Here is a 13,627-nt window from a genome sequence, read left to right on the forward strand (position 1 = left end):
AGGAAAAGCACCATATTCACTTTTTTCATGTACAGGAAAACCTTGGTCTGAAAATTAAAAATGAAAGCTCTAAGAAGACACTTTATGATGGCCATTGTATGAAGGTGATTGAAAGGCTATTTTTTTCATGTTCTATTTTCTCAAGGTAATCATAGTCCAAACTGGCAAGGACTAGAATACCTCCTGTACCTAACTGGACAGAGTAAATTAGATTTTAACATTTCACAATCTCAAAGACTCTTTAATTAGAATTCAAAAAACCATTTGTTCCAGAGTTAGAGTTTCCTACCCGCCCAGATCAGTTGTCCTATCCCAGGGTGACATAGCAACCCTAGAGATGATCTGAATTGGCCTAACCACCTTGTGTGTGCTTTGTCACTTCCTTACATCCCTTCAGCATGTGAAGACTCTCTCTTCCACCTCCAGATGAGCTGTTTCCCCAACCATCTAAGTTTGGCATCCATTTAACTAATATTTATTGAGTATCTACCATACATCGGGGCTGCTTCTGGTGTCGGGGACACAGCCGTGAATAAGACAGACAACACCTATGCCCACATAGAGCTTACATGCAGTTGAGGAAGACAAACTACACACACACTAAAGATACATAACTTGGGGCCAGGCATGGTGGCTCACGCCTGCAATCCCAGCACTTTGGGAGGCCAAGATGGGAGCTTGAATCCAGGAGTTGGAGACAAGCCTAGGCAACATAAAGAGACCCCATCTTTATGTTTAAAAAAATAAAATTAAAAAAAGAAAGATACATAGCTTGGATAATTATTGAATATTGATTCACCCTGTGAAAAAATTCCACAAGATAGATGGCCCTCAGGTATCTCACCATTCACCTGGGCCCATTCTGTCAACCCTATTTCAACTACAACAATTTAAAGAAGGAAAAGAGTTTTCAAATAAATGTAAAATCCAAATGAATCATGAAGTTTTATTTCTGTCATTTGTAAAGAATAAACTTATTTCAAATTTTTTTTTAAAATAAATAATTCCACAGGATAATGGTTTAGAGCAGCAGTTCCCAACCTTTTTGGCACCAGGGACCAGTTTCATGGAAGACAATTTTTCTCAGACCTGGGGGATGGGGGGATGGTTTCGAGATGATTCAAGTACATTACATTTATTGTGCACTTCACTTCTATTATTATATTGTAATGGAAAATAAAATAATTCTACGACTCACCATAATGTAGAATCAGTGGGAGCCCTGAGCTTGTTTTCCTGCAACTAGATGGCCCCATAGGGTTGGGGGTAAGTGATGGGAGACAGTGACAGATCATCAGGTGTTAGAATCTCATAAGGAGCGTGTAACCTAGGTCCCTCGCATGCGCAGTTCACAATTGGGTTTGCGCTCCTATGAGAATCTAATGCCGCTGCTGATCTGACAGCAGGCAGAGCTCAGGCAGTAATGCCAGCAATGAAGAGCAGCTGTAAATACAGATGAAGCTTCGCTCTAGTGTCGCCGCCCTCTGCTCACCTCCTGCTGAGTGGTCTGGTTTCCAACAGACCCCTGGTCCGGGAGTTGGGAACCCCTGGTTTACAGTGGGAAAGAAAAAAATCACCTGTTAGTTGGCAGCTGGCCTGGCACACACAGCTAGATCACAGCATTCTACCATCAAACATAAACAGTTTCATGGCATAACAACATCAGATAAGCTCACTCTGTGGTTGTGATGAAGCAAAACAGACAAAACAAAAAAGACCACTCTGTAATCGTGTCTGAGCAGGGACAAAACAAGGACACTGCAAATCACTAAAATGACCAAACAGCCATTTCTCCCAGCTGAGTGAGGGTTACCTCTTTGCCAATAGCAGCTTTAGTCCCACTCCATTCCTCCTGCCTCCCAGACAAGAGTCATTAAGATACCCAATCACTGAATTACCCTCCTTTCCTAACAGCCCTCAATCCAGAATAAACCCCCTTCCTTGAATACAAGCCCAAACTCTCTAACAAGTCCCTTGAAAGACTCTTTTTTTTTTTTGGGGGACGGAGTCTCGCTGTGTCACCCAGGCTGGAGTGTAGTGGCTCACTGCAACCTCCGCCTCCCAGGTTCAAGCAATTCTTTGCCTCAGCCACCCGAGTAGGTGGGATTACAGGTGCCTGGCACCATGTCTGGCTAATTTTTGTATTTTTAGTAGAGACGGGGTTTCACCATCTTGGCCAGGCTGGTCTTGAAATCCTGACCTCATGATCCACCCATCTTGGCCTCCCAAAGTGCTAATACTACAGGTGTGAGCCACCGCGCCCGGCCTCTTGTAAGAGTTTCTTACCAAGATATCCCATGATTTGCCAAGGTGTGTGGTCTCACTTGCTGCCACAAGCACCGATAAGCCCAACTTTGTTGGATTATAGTGTATATCTGGTGGTCTTTGATTAGGAGGCATTGTTGGGGCTCAGAAACTGATACCCCAAAATATGGTACTTTGGCGTGCTAGCCTAAAGAAGCAGTCTCAAGCTCTCTCTGACCACCCACCCAACCCTGCCTCCTGTCTCTATGAAGCTGTTCACTTTGAAGTTCTCTAATTTGACTAAAATCTGGATCTGCCAAAGAAGAAAACCTCTGGACCCTTCCCTGAGTTTTCATTAATTTAATTCATATAACAGGAAGAAAGACTGCAGTCTGTCAGTGCACCAGGACAGGTTTTTGTTGTTCTTGTTTTTATGAGACGGAGTCTTGCTCTGTTGCCCAGGGTAAGTGCAGTGGTATGATCTTGGCTCACTGCAACCTCCGCCTCCTGGGTTCAAGTGATTCTCCTGCCTCAGCCTCCCAAGTAGCTGGGATTACAGGCGCGTGCCACCATGCCTGGTGAATTTTTGTATTTTTAGTAGAAACGGGGTTTCGCCATGTTGGCCAGGCTGATCTCGAACTCTTGACTTCAAGATCTGCCCACCTCACCCAAAGTGCTGGGATTACAGACCTGGGCCACCGCGCCCACCCAGCCACCTGGACAGATTTTTGTCATAAACTGTTATTTGCTCTGCAGGCCCAACAGATTGTGTCCCAAGCCATTTTATGTTCTCCAACTCCTTTCATTTCTCCCTAAAAATCATTTACTAGCCTTCAAATTGCCACATTTCCCCATCTCCCCATCCTCTATGAAGAAAGGTTTATAAACCTCTGTCTCCATCTGGTGACTATTCTCATGTGATTCTCCTGCTATGCATGTCCAGAAAGGTTTTTTAATGCCTTTGCTCCTATTCAACTGCCTTGTGCCAGTTGATTTTTCAGCAAACCTTCAGAGGGTGAAGGAGTAGCTTTCCCTTTGCTCTGACAGCATCAACAAGGGGGAGAGGGGAAGAAGCCTTTAGTTAGGGCGATCAGGAAAATCTTTGATAAGGAGGTAACATTGTGTGAAAGGTAAAGAGATGGCCATTTCGGTTGGGTGCAGTGGCGCGCATCTGTAATCCTAGCACTTTGGGAGGCCAAGATGGGTGGATCACTTGAGGCCGGGAGTTTGAGACCAGCCTGGCCAACATGGTGAAACCCTGTCTCCATTAAAAATACAAAAATTAGCCAGGTGTGGTGGCACATGCCTGTAGTCCCAGCTACTTGGGAGGCTGAGGCAGGAGAATCTTTTGAACCCGGGAAGCAGAGGTTGAAGTGAGCTGAGATTGTGCCACTGTACTCCAGCCTGGGCAACAGAGTCAGACTGTCCAAAATAAATAAATAAATAAATAAAATAAAGGCCGAGAGCAGTGGCTTACACTTGCAATCCTAGGACTTTGGGAGGCCGAGGCGGGCGGATCACCTGAGATCAGGAGTTTGAGACCAGCCTGGCTATCACGGTGAAACGCTGTCTCTATTAAACATACAAAAATTAGCCAGGCGTGGTGGTGAGCACCTGTAATCCCAGCTACTTGAGAGGCTGAGGCCCAAGAATCACTTGAGCTCAGGAGGCAGAGGTTGCAGTGAGCCGAGATCAGGTCACTGCACTCCAGCCTGTGTGAGAGTGAGACACATACACACACACACACACACACACACACGACGGCCATTTGAAGATTTAAGGGAAGAACATTCCACTCAGAGGCAAAAGGGAAAAGCAAATAACTTGTATTTCTTAACCAACAATTTTGACTTCACACACATCTCCTCTGAATATTGATTTGGAGGTTATGGGGAAGCTAATCATACGGCCATTTTCTACTTTCAGTCAAAAAAAGCTTCTGGAGGAAAAAAATTTGAGATGTCACGTAAAGAGGTAAGGAAGTCAAGTGTGGCAGTTAAGGGTGCGTGGTGCTGAGGAAGGCTTATCTTTGGCTTTACCCACTCCCACTCCCACCCAAGAACCTGTTCTCCGTTGGCTATAACCCAATCCTTGCTAAAGTTTTAATGAATAATTAACAAAAGAACTTGTAACTATCCCTTCTAGAAGTTTATTCATTAAGAAGATGCTTCTTGAAAATGAAAAAATAAAAAGATCAGATTTAATTCTTTTTTTGAGACAGAGTCTCACTCTGTTGCCCAGGCTGGAGTACAATGGAGCAATCTTGGCTCACTGCAACCTCCTCCTCCTGGGCTCAATTGATCCTTCCGCCTCAGCCCCCCAAGTAGCTGGGACTACAGGCATGAGCCACCACGCCCAGCTAATTTTTGCATTTTTTGTAGAGAGGAAGTTTCACCATGTTGCCCAGGCTGGTCTCAAACTCCTGAGCTCAAGAGATCCACCTGCATTGGCCTCCCAAAGTGCTAGGATTACAGGCGGATGAATTACTGTGGAACACTTGTTTGAACATGCTGTTACTGGGGAAACAAACCTGCCGTAGTGGTCAATGAAGTACTTGCAAAACTGCTTGGGGGATAGGAGTACCTGATTCTGAAAAGGGGGTGCTGACTGGAGGTGGTGTAACAGGGTCCCTACCACACAGCACAGTTCCTCTCTAGGTGAACTCTAACATAACACCTGAGATGCCACTCTTCCATTCCCTTCAAATCTCCTGAAGTCAGGAAATGCCTCTGGCTCCATTATTTTATTTATTTATTTATTTGAGACAGAGTCTCGCTCTGTCACCCAGACAGGAGTGCAGTGGTGGGATCTCAGCTCACTGCAACCTCCGCCTCCCGGATTCTCCTGCCTCAGCCTCCAGAGTATTTGGGATTACAGACACACGCCACCATGCCTGCCTAATTTTTGTATTTTTAGTAGAGACGGGGTTTCACCATGTTGGCCAGGCTGGTCTTGAACTCCCGACCTCAAGTGATCCGCCCGCCTCGGCCTCCCAAAGTGCTGGGATTATAGGCATGAGCCCCCATGCCAGGCCAGGCTCTTATTATTTTTTTCTAACTATGTTTATACAATTATCAGCTAATCTTCCCAGGATACAGTGTTACTTATGGTGAAATTATAATATTAAAGGATTTTCTCTCTCCCCAATTGCTTGCTTGACATTGACTTTGTTTCCTTGATTACTTCTTTGACAAGAACTTCTCCATAAAACTTATAGTTTAATATCCAGTATTTTAATCTTCAGCCATAGTGGGTCAAATTATTGAGTAAGCAAATGAACAGCACAAAGAGAAGGAAGAGCCTCAGCATTCATTGTCCTTGTAGTCAGCTACATTTTGGCTTTCATTGTCTGGGAGCTAAGGTAAACACACAGAGAACAGGAGGGAAAAGATCATTGTGTACTAAGATGGTTTGTGTTTTGTTTCTAAAATATTTTGAGGACATATTTCCCTAAGAAAAATATTTCAGAACCAGATAATATTGTAAGTTAATATTGTTAAAAGAAAAACACATTAAAATTGTCACGAGTTTGAGAATGAAGCTATTCATGAATCACGCAGCACCAGAGCTCAAACAGTTCAACACTCCACTAAATTGGTGGGAGGGAGAAATTTTTCTAAGATGTTTGCAGAAGCAAGATAAAGAAAATATTTGATGGCTTAAACTAGAAAGTCCCTAGTTAGATGTCACTTAGTGGTTTCTGATTGGTTAAACTTAAGCTTACACTGAGTTCTATTTCTGTTTGCTTACTCAGAAACACAAGGCAATGGAACTGTCTTAGCCTCATGGCCTCCCAATTAATTATTTTAACAAAACTATATGGACAGAATTTACCTGTGTTACAGTGTATCCTAGAGCAGTTTGTTCTAGTCTTCTTGGAGAGGAAGATACCAAAATGAAGTTAAATATGCAAGAAATGTGTTAGGGGAAATGCCTGTAGAAAATTGGGAAGGAACTTGAAGAGGCTCAGAGAACCATCACACCGATGCTAATCTGATCCTGAGTGAATGGTGAGAAAGAAGTAGAGGAAAGGGCCTTCGCTGTGGCTCACGCCTATAATCCCAGTACTTTGGGAGGCTGAGGCAGGAGGATCGCTTGAGCCCAGGAGTTTGAGACCAGCCTGGGCAACATAGTGAGACCTCCACTCTAAAACAAATCAAAAAATTAGCCTGGTGTGGTAGCGTGTGCCTGTAGTCCCAGCTACTTGGGGGTGCTGAGGTGGGAGAATTAATTAAGCCCTGGAAATTGAGGCCACAGCGAGCTATGATTCCCACCACTGCACTCCAGCCCAGGCGACAGAGATCCTGTCTCTAAGAAATAAAAAATAAAAAGAAGAAGAAGTAGAGGAAGGTTGTGCGGCAGTTTTTCTAAGGAAAGTTCAGCAAGGCGTGCAGCCCAAGCACCCCATCAGAGGAGTCCTGTCTCCCAAAAGTAGGCCCACCTGAGTAACTGTGCCATACTCTTGCCTGAGAGCTGCCCATGAAAAACGTGGTTTCAGTGCAAGCATAGTAATAGATCTCTGAGCCCAGTAGCTGGAGCCCTCAGTCAATTACTCTTCCTGCTGTCTAAGATTGAAGAGCTGCTTTTACTCAGTCATCACACAAGATTCTCGAAATTTAATGTGCACACAAATCACCTGGGAATCTCATTAAAATGCAGATTCAGTAGGTCTGAGGTGGGGCCTAAGTTTCTGAACTTCTAACAAGCCCTCAGATAATATGCTGTTGGTCCACAGACCTCACTTTAAGTAGCAAGGGCCTAGAGAATACTTGAAGGCATCTTATTCAGGCCATCTAAACAGGTTATTGAGAACTCTTCACAGGTTTAATGCCTCACCCCTGATGTGCCAGGCAATTCTGTTGAAAACAGATATATACAATTCTAGGTTAGATTTTTGCCATTCAAATAACTCATTCCTCCTTGTGTAAAATCACAGCTGTCAAGCCCTTCTTGTCATACTACTTGTACAATCCCTTCATGATTATCTCTGTGTCACCTGCATATGTGCATTCATTTTTGGTGCCAAGAGAGGGCTTTGACCTTCTATGATGTCAATCATATCCTCCTACCCCTCCAACTAGTTGGTATGGACGGTTTGTTTCTTAATCTTAAGCAAAACGTTTCAAGCCCTTCCTAACAATATTGGTCTCCAAAATCCACCCTACACAGAAAGTTTGGTGCAGCCAGTTATCATAAATTTATCTTCTAGGTGTGAGTTCTCAGGGATTTGGGGATGTGCATCTCCTCCCGATTGCCTGAAGATTTGTGCAGTTATCATCCTGACCGTGTAGCCGTCCGTCTATCATAAAAAAGACCTGTGCCCTTCCTTCACTTTAGTTACTGACCCCTTTACATATCTTGGCTCAATTCCCTACATTGTGTCTACTGCATAAAACAGCAGTTTCATACTTTCCAGAAGCCATGGATTTCTTTCTTCAAAGAATGCTTAAGTAGATTAAGCTGGAATGGCTGAAACAATGAGAGACGAAATTAGAGAGATGACCAGGAACACATCTTGAGAGTTAAGGTGTTTAAGTGTTACCATGAAAGCAAGGGGGAGCAACTAAAGGATTTCAAGGGAGGAGACATGATCAGACTTACACAGTTCGATTACTTTGGCAGAGGTGAGAGAGGAGGATAACTTGAAGAAGGTCCAGATGCAATCAGAAAGACTAGGAAGGAGCATATGAGGAATACAAGGGATATCAAGGAATCAGAGTCGTCTGAACTTGCTGCCTGAGTATGGAGGCAAGGAATGAAGAGTATAGTATAGCACGTCTTCCAATTTTCAATCTTGGACAATTATGGATGCAAGGGTCCGAGGGTTGCCAATTATTGAACTGGGAAATATAGAAAAAGGAGTAAGTTTAGGAAAAAGTGATTGAGTTCAGTTGTGAACATACTGAGTTTAAGGGGGACAGCCAGTAACCATTTGAGTACATGGATATGTACATCACCGGAATCTGTCTTAAAGACCCCCTCTTGGATCCAGGACTGTTTTTATTTGCAGAGTATTCTCGGTCTCTGCTTAGGCAACTGCTCAAGGTTTACACCAAGTAGTCTTTTCAACTGAATTGTCTATACCATCTTGCATTTTTCCAACATGTTCTTCAAAATGTAGGTTGCCTGCTACACTTGTTACTTTAAATTACTTCTCTCTTTCTCTTTTCAAAGGTCTCCTTGCATGTCCAAGTTTGGGGCCTTATTCAGGGTTCTCTGTATTGGCTACATGCTAATGCAGGCCAGAGAAACGGGGAGGGTTTTTTTCTGTTCCCTTTGGCAGAAAGAGCCATTTCCATTTAGAATTTGAGCTCAAAAGAAGACTTAAAATGTAGCTTTGAGGAAATAGGAATTCATAGAAAATCATGGGTGTAATCTGTAGAAGATGGCCTGGGTTGCTATGATATGTGGTAAGAATAGAGGTACTATGTGTAACTAATTGAATATATTGTGCTTTGTTTAGAAGGTTAAGTTTTAACATGGCGTTTTTCAAACTTGGGTTTTAAAGTTTTAGTGGGGCTGCTGGGAGGGAGGGAGTACTGCTAAGTACTTGGGACTTCTGTCCTATTTCCACTTCAGCCAGAACAATCAGTCCTATTTTCATTTCAGCCAGAACAAATTTGTTTTACATAAGCTTTCATTGAAGAAAAGGTTCCATGGCCTTTTAAAAAAGTGTGAAAACCATTATGTTTGCATAGAAGCTGCAGAAATATGAAAAGGTCAGTGAAGAAAGAGTTCAGGGATGGGTGTGGTGGCTCACACCTGTAAACCTAGTGCTTTGGGAGATTGAGGAGGGTGGATCATTTGAGGCTAGGAGTTTGGGACCAGTCTGGGCAACATAGTGAGACCCCCATTTCTACAAAATATAAAAAATAAATAGCTGGGTGTGGTGGCACATGCCTATAGTCCTAGCTACTAGGGGAGCTGAGGCAGGAAGATTGCTTGAGCCCAGGAGGTTATAGTGACTTATGCTGATGAACCAAATATATGACAGTGGTCTCATAAGACCACTTGCATGTCCAATACCATATCTGTAATATGGTATTTGTACTACCATATTTGTACTGTACCTTTTCTTTGTTTAGATACACAAATGCCATGTGTTACAACTGCCTATTAGGTACAGTAACATGCTGTACAGGTTTGTAGCTTAGGAGTAACAGGCGATACATAGCCCAGATAAGTAGTAGGCTACAACATCCAAGTTTGTGTAAGTGTATTATTCTATGAAGTTCGCACTATCACGAGAAATTAAGGGTAAATTTCTCAGAATTTATCCAATCTTTAAGAGATTCATTACTGTACTTCTGGTTCAGGTTTACTTTTGTTCCCTTCACATCTTAGCCCCTTAAAGGCAATGTATGACATATGATTTTGCATCTCCAGTGTTTAAGCACAGTAAGAGCCTAAAAATTGTCTGTTGAATTAGTAAATCCACAAGGTTTATACTCAAAGTAATGTAAGTGGAATTCTCTACAGGTGTTGAACTCCTAACTCTTGAGAAGAGTTTTATTTTTCTCTACAATGATTTATCTTAAGACAACGGTTTTAAAGACGGGCAGAAAAATACCCATGATTAAGGGAGAAAGATGTAATATTTTGAGTTTTTGTATATTATGTGTGACGAAAAGTGAAGCAAGCAAGGATGCCTTGCAATCAAGAGATGTCTTGATTGAGGCGTCTCGAATAAGGTGGTTGATATAATTCATAACCAATGTATTAGAATGTCATTGAACTTGTGGGCGAGGGAGTAATGACAAACTGATTCTTTTTTTGGGAAAATGAATCAATGCTCCTTATGTTGACTGGCATAACTAGTGACTGGCACAAAAGTTGCCCCCAAAATATTCAAGGAGACTAAAGAAAACGATCGCAATACAACAGTGAATGGGAGAATAAGGTTCCTCCTCACGCTTTCAAAATTACCGCCTGCCTTCTCTGTTCTCCAGTTTTGGTAAATCAAACCTATCTTTGCCAAAATCCGACAAAACTTAAAACATGTTAAAAACAAACAGACAAACAAACAAACAAACAAACACACAAAAACTCTCCCTAGGAATGTAAAGACGAGTCTGGGACTGTGGACTGAGGTTTGAGTCCCTTCCCGGGACGCGGTGGTAAATGACTCCTCAAAGTCTCCTGGCCATTCCGATGGCGCCAAGGCCGCAATGGGCAAGCAAAAGCCCCCCGCCCCGGCGCATTCCCAGGAGACAGAGCCGTGAGGGCCTCTGGCAGCAACTCGCGAGGGTCGGCTTTCCCTGGGTCTCCGCCCTACGGGAGACAGTGAAGGCGGGAGCAAGGCCTCAACCGAGAACCCCACCCCAAACCCGGGGGCCAGGAGCCCCTTACACCCTTCGGCCCGCCACCCGGAAGCAGATGCCGGCGGCGCGGCGTGGCAGGGTTGCGGTTCCGGGTCGGGCCGCGCCGCAGCCAGCTCTCGGCTCGCAGCCGCAGCGCCCCGCCCCCGCGCTCCGGACCTGGCAGGCGGCGGCTGCAGGGCAGGTCCAGGGGCCACATGGCTGAGGGGGACGCAGGGAGCGACCAGAGGCAGGTGAGGCCCCGGCGGGGTGCTGTCTCTCCAGGCTCGGCTCGGGCTCGCCTCGCCATGCCAGTCCTCCTCAGCCGAGGGGCCCTCCGCCCGGGGCCGCCCCGGGTTCCGCCAGCACTGACCGCGCCATTTGCTCCACCGCGTTCCATTTTCCCGGCGCTTCCCGTCGGCCGAGCGCTCTTAGGCCGGCAGCTCCTCGGCGGCCGCGGGCTCGGCCTGTCTCGGACGGTGTCCTCGTCAACCATTAACACGCGACTAAGCAGCTCTGGGCCGAAGGCAAAAACCGGGGTTTCGAGCCCCACCCTGCCGCCGCCGAGTCATCTTGGACAAATCACTTAAGAATTCGGGTTTCCCCCTTTGCAAAATGGCAATAGCCCAGACCCTGCAGGTCCCGAGAGCCCACCGAATCTCACTCCTTCTGGTCCTTGGCATCGAGCTTTCCCTGTGCCTTGTTCACGTGGGCGATCATAAGTCTTTTCCTACAGGGCTGTGAGTACAAAATGAAATGCTACGAAGTCGAATGGGTACTTTGCTTCCCATCTTTTCCCTTTAGGTCCTCCAGTTATTTTTCTTTTTTAACCCCAAGCCCAAAGAATAATTTATGAACTGTTTTAAGGGTTTGATTACCAAGCAACCAACCATCCATCTAGTCCTTGTGTACCCCCTCCCCATCTCCCCCCAACACAAAATTTAATAGGAAAGAACCAGTGAGACACCCAGCAGGAGTACACAGATAATGTGGGGCAGAGCTATTGGGGGTGGGAGTCAGGAGTGGAGATTACCTGTTAAAAAAGAGAAGGTGGAACAGAGAAGATAGGTTTATCTTTTCACGTGTGAATGGTCGCTACAAAGTATGGGAGTGCATATATATTATATTTTGACTCAATAGTGGCCAAAAGCACAGTAATGCAGTAGCAAGGCTGGCTCCAGTCATTGGAGTAGCGCCTAGCAACCACCCAGAGAGCAGAACATGGTGACCTGCTCTTAAGAAACACTTGGCCTGTTGAGGCTCATCTAGGAATTTTTGATCTACTCTGGTAATGTTGAATTTGAATACCTTATAAAGTAGTAAGAATGGGATTTTAAGATATGTACATTTGTTGACTTTTAAAAAATCAATTTCTTTCAGAATGAGGAAATTGTAGCAATGGCAGCCATTTATGGCGAGGAGTGGTGTGTCATTGATGACTGTGCCAAAATATTTTGTATTAGAATTAGCGACGATATAGATGACCCCAAATGGACACTTTGCTTGCAGGTACTTTCCCCCCCTTCCTTGCAGCCATCTTTCAGTTACAGTATGAACTATATTGTTGACTTCTGTATTCTAATGATTGTGTTGTTTTCTAAATTATCTTTGTTCTTGGCTTTTCTCAATGATTAAACACATGGGCAGTTACATCTCAGATCACTTTCAAATCATACATTAATTGATAGTTCCAGTCTTTCTAATCCAATGCTTTTAATCATTTAAAAGTGTTAATGTACCCTTGAGAGACTGTAGTTTTGCTTCCCTTCATTTTTCTCTTCATCTGGTAGGAGAGGGTCCAAACCTGGAAAGATGGCTAACATTTAAAAGGAAAGAGAGGTTAGTAATGTAGATGACTCGTAGAGGAGACAGTCATTTCTTTATTAATTGAGAATCAATGATCAATGATAAGTTGTAGTTAGGATAAAATAAATGAAAAGGTCAGCTATGGCTTTTCTTAGTGCTTAATCTTTGATGACTGCTTGTATGTACTTTCAACATAAAGGATGCAAAACAGTTTTTGCCAGTGTTTGTTTTTATAATACTGATTTGAAAAGAAGTATGTATGGTTCTCTATTATATGTTAGCTATTTCATATAGTTAATAGTGTTTCCTAGGATTTTTGTAGTATTTCTTCTGAAAAGTACCCAGAAAATATTATAATGCCACTCCATCCACTTGGGGTCAGGGTATAATGTCCATATTTCAGTTTTCCTTTTCCTTTCATCTCTGTCCTCCTTGCCTTTTTTGTCCAGTTGCTAGCTTTATAAATATGGTTACTTTTGAACCTTGATGAAGTGTAAACAGATGTTTTTGAACCTGCATTGTAGGTGATGCTGCCGAATGAATACCCAGGTACAGCTCCACCTATCTACCAGTTGAAGTAAGCTGTATTTCTACATTTATATTGTTATAAAAAGATTCTATTCTGAAAGATGTTTATACTGTACTTTGCGTTTACATAAAATACCTTTCTTATTAACATGTATATAGAAATTAAAAATACCTTTTGGGTTTGGTATAGAGCATTTAAATAAAAATTAAATTCTATAAAACAATGAAATATGCCACTTAGTATAAAAGAGAATCACAAGGTTCGTAGAGGTGAAGTAGGTACAGAATTGTCTTTAGAGATGAGGAAGGAAACCTTCCTCTTTAGCCTAGTAATCTAGAAACCTTGGCCCTTAGAGTTACTCCTAACCTAGATCTCCTGACCTAGCCACAGTTCCTTGATGTACCTGTAAGACTGCCTGCCTTCCAGGAGTTACTTATGATGCTTCTGGTGTTTCTCCCTGCCCCTTTCCCCGTTGATGTTGACGAACCATCTTCTTAGCAGCCCGAGCTTAATCTTTATGAGCCATGACCTGTTGATGCAAGTGATATTTCATCTACCTTGGCCCCATCACCTAGTAATATGTATAAACCCTTGGGAACAGAATTGCATAAAAATCTCAGTTACTAGGCCGGTCTGATTGTAGACCAGTGATTGGTTTATAACCAGTAATTGATCACAACTGGTTAGATTTCTTTGTTTCTTCTTCACTCCCACTGCTTCACTTAATTAGCCTTAAAAAAAAAACAAAATT

At 43.5% G+C, this 13,627-nt stretch overlaps 2 protein-coding genes across 12 annotated transcripts in view; one reads left to right on the forward strand and one right to left on the reverse strand.

Annotated features, from left to right (window-relative positions):
• Positions 1 to 11,251, reverse strand: part of OSBPL1A (oxysterol binding protein like 1A) — a 263,701-nt gene extending 252,450 nt beyond the window's left edge. For 6 of the 7 annotated variants that reach the window (XM_063597233.1, XM_063597232.1, XM_063597235.1 and 3 more), the window contains exons 1-2: positions 10,915 to 11,251; positions 1,493 to 1,547 (exon numbers count right to left, since the gene is read on the reverse strand). In XM_063597233.1, coding sequence (XP_063453303.1) covers positions 1,493 to 1,547; positions 10,915 to 11,037 — 178 coding nt within the window. In that variant the 5' untranslated portion in view covers positions 11,038 to 11,251. The remainder of the gene's footprint in view (positions 1 to 1,492; positions 1,548 to 10,914) is intronic. The other variant, XM_063597238.1, reaches the window with a different exon arrangement.
• Positions 10,638 to 13,627, forward strand: part of IMPACT (impact RWD domain protein) — a 41,919-nt gene continuing 38,929 nt past the window's right edge. For 3 of the 5 annotated variants that reach the window (XM_055102387.1, XM_003830279.6, XM_034944030.3), the window contains exons 1-3: positions 10,638 to 10,795; positions 11,922 to 12,050; positions 12,872 to 12,924. In XM_055102387.1, the coding sequence (XP_054958362.1) occupies positions 10,760 to 10,795; positions 11,922 to 12,050; positions 12,872 to 12,924 (218 nt within the window). In that variant the 5' untranslated portion in view covers positions 10,638 to 10,759. Of the gene's footprint in view, positions 10,796 to 11,151; positions 11,282 to 11,921; positions 12,051 to 12,871; positions 12,925 to 13,627 lie in introns of those variants that run through there. The other 2 variants (XM_034944028.3, XM_034944029.3) reach the window with 2 other exon arrangements.

This window comes from Pan paniscus, chromosome 17 (genome assembly GCF_029289425.2).
Source record: "Pan paniscus chromosome 17, NHGRI_mPanPan1-v2.0_pri, whole genome shotgun sequence".
Lineage (NCBI taxonomy): Eukaryota > Metazoa > Chordata > Mammalia > Primates > Hominidae > Pan > Pan paniscus.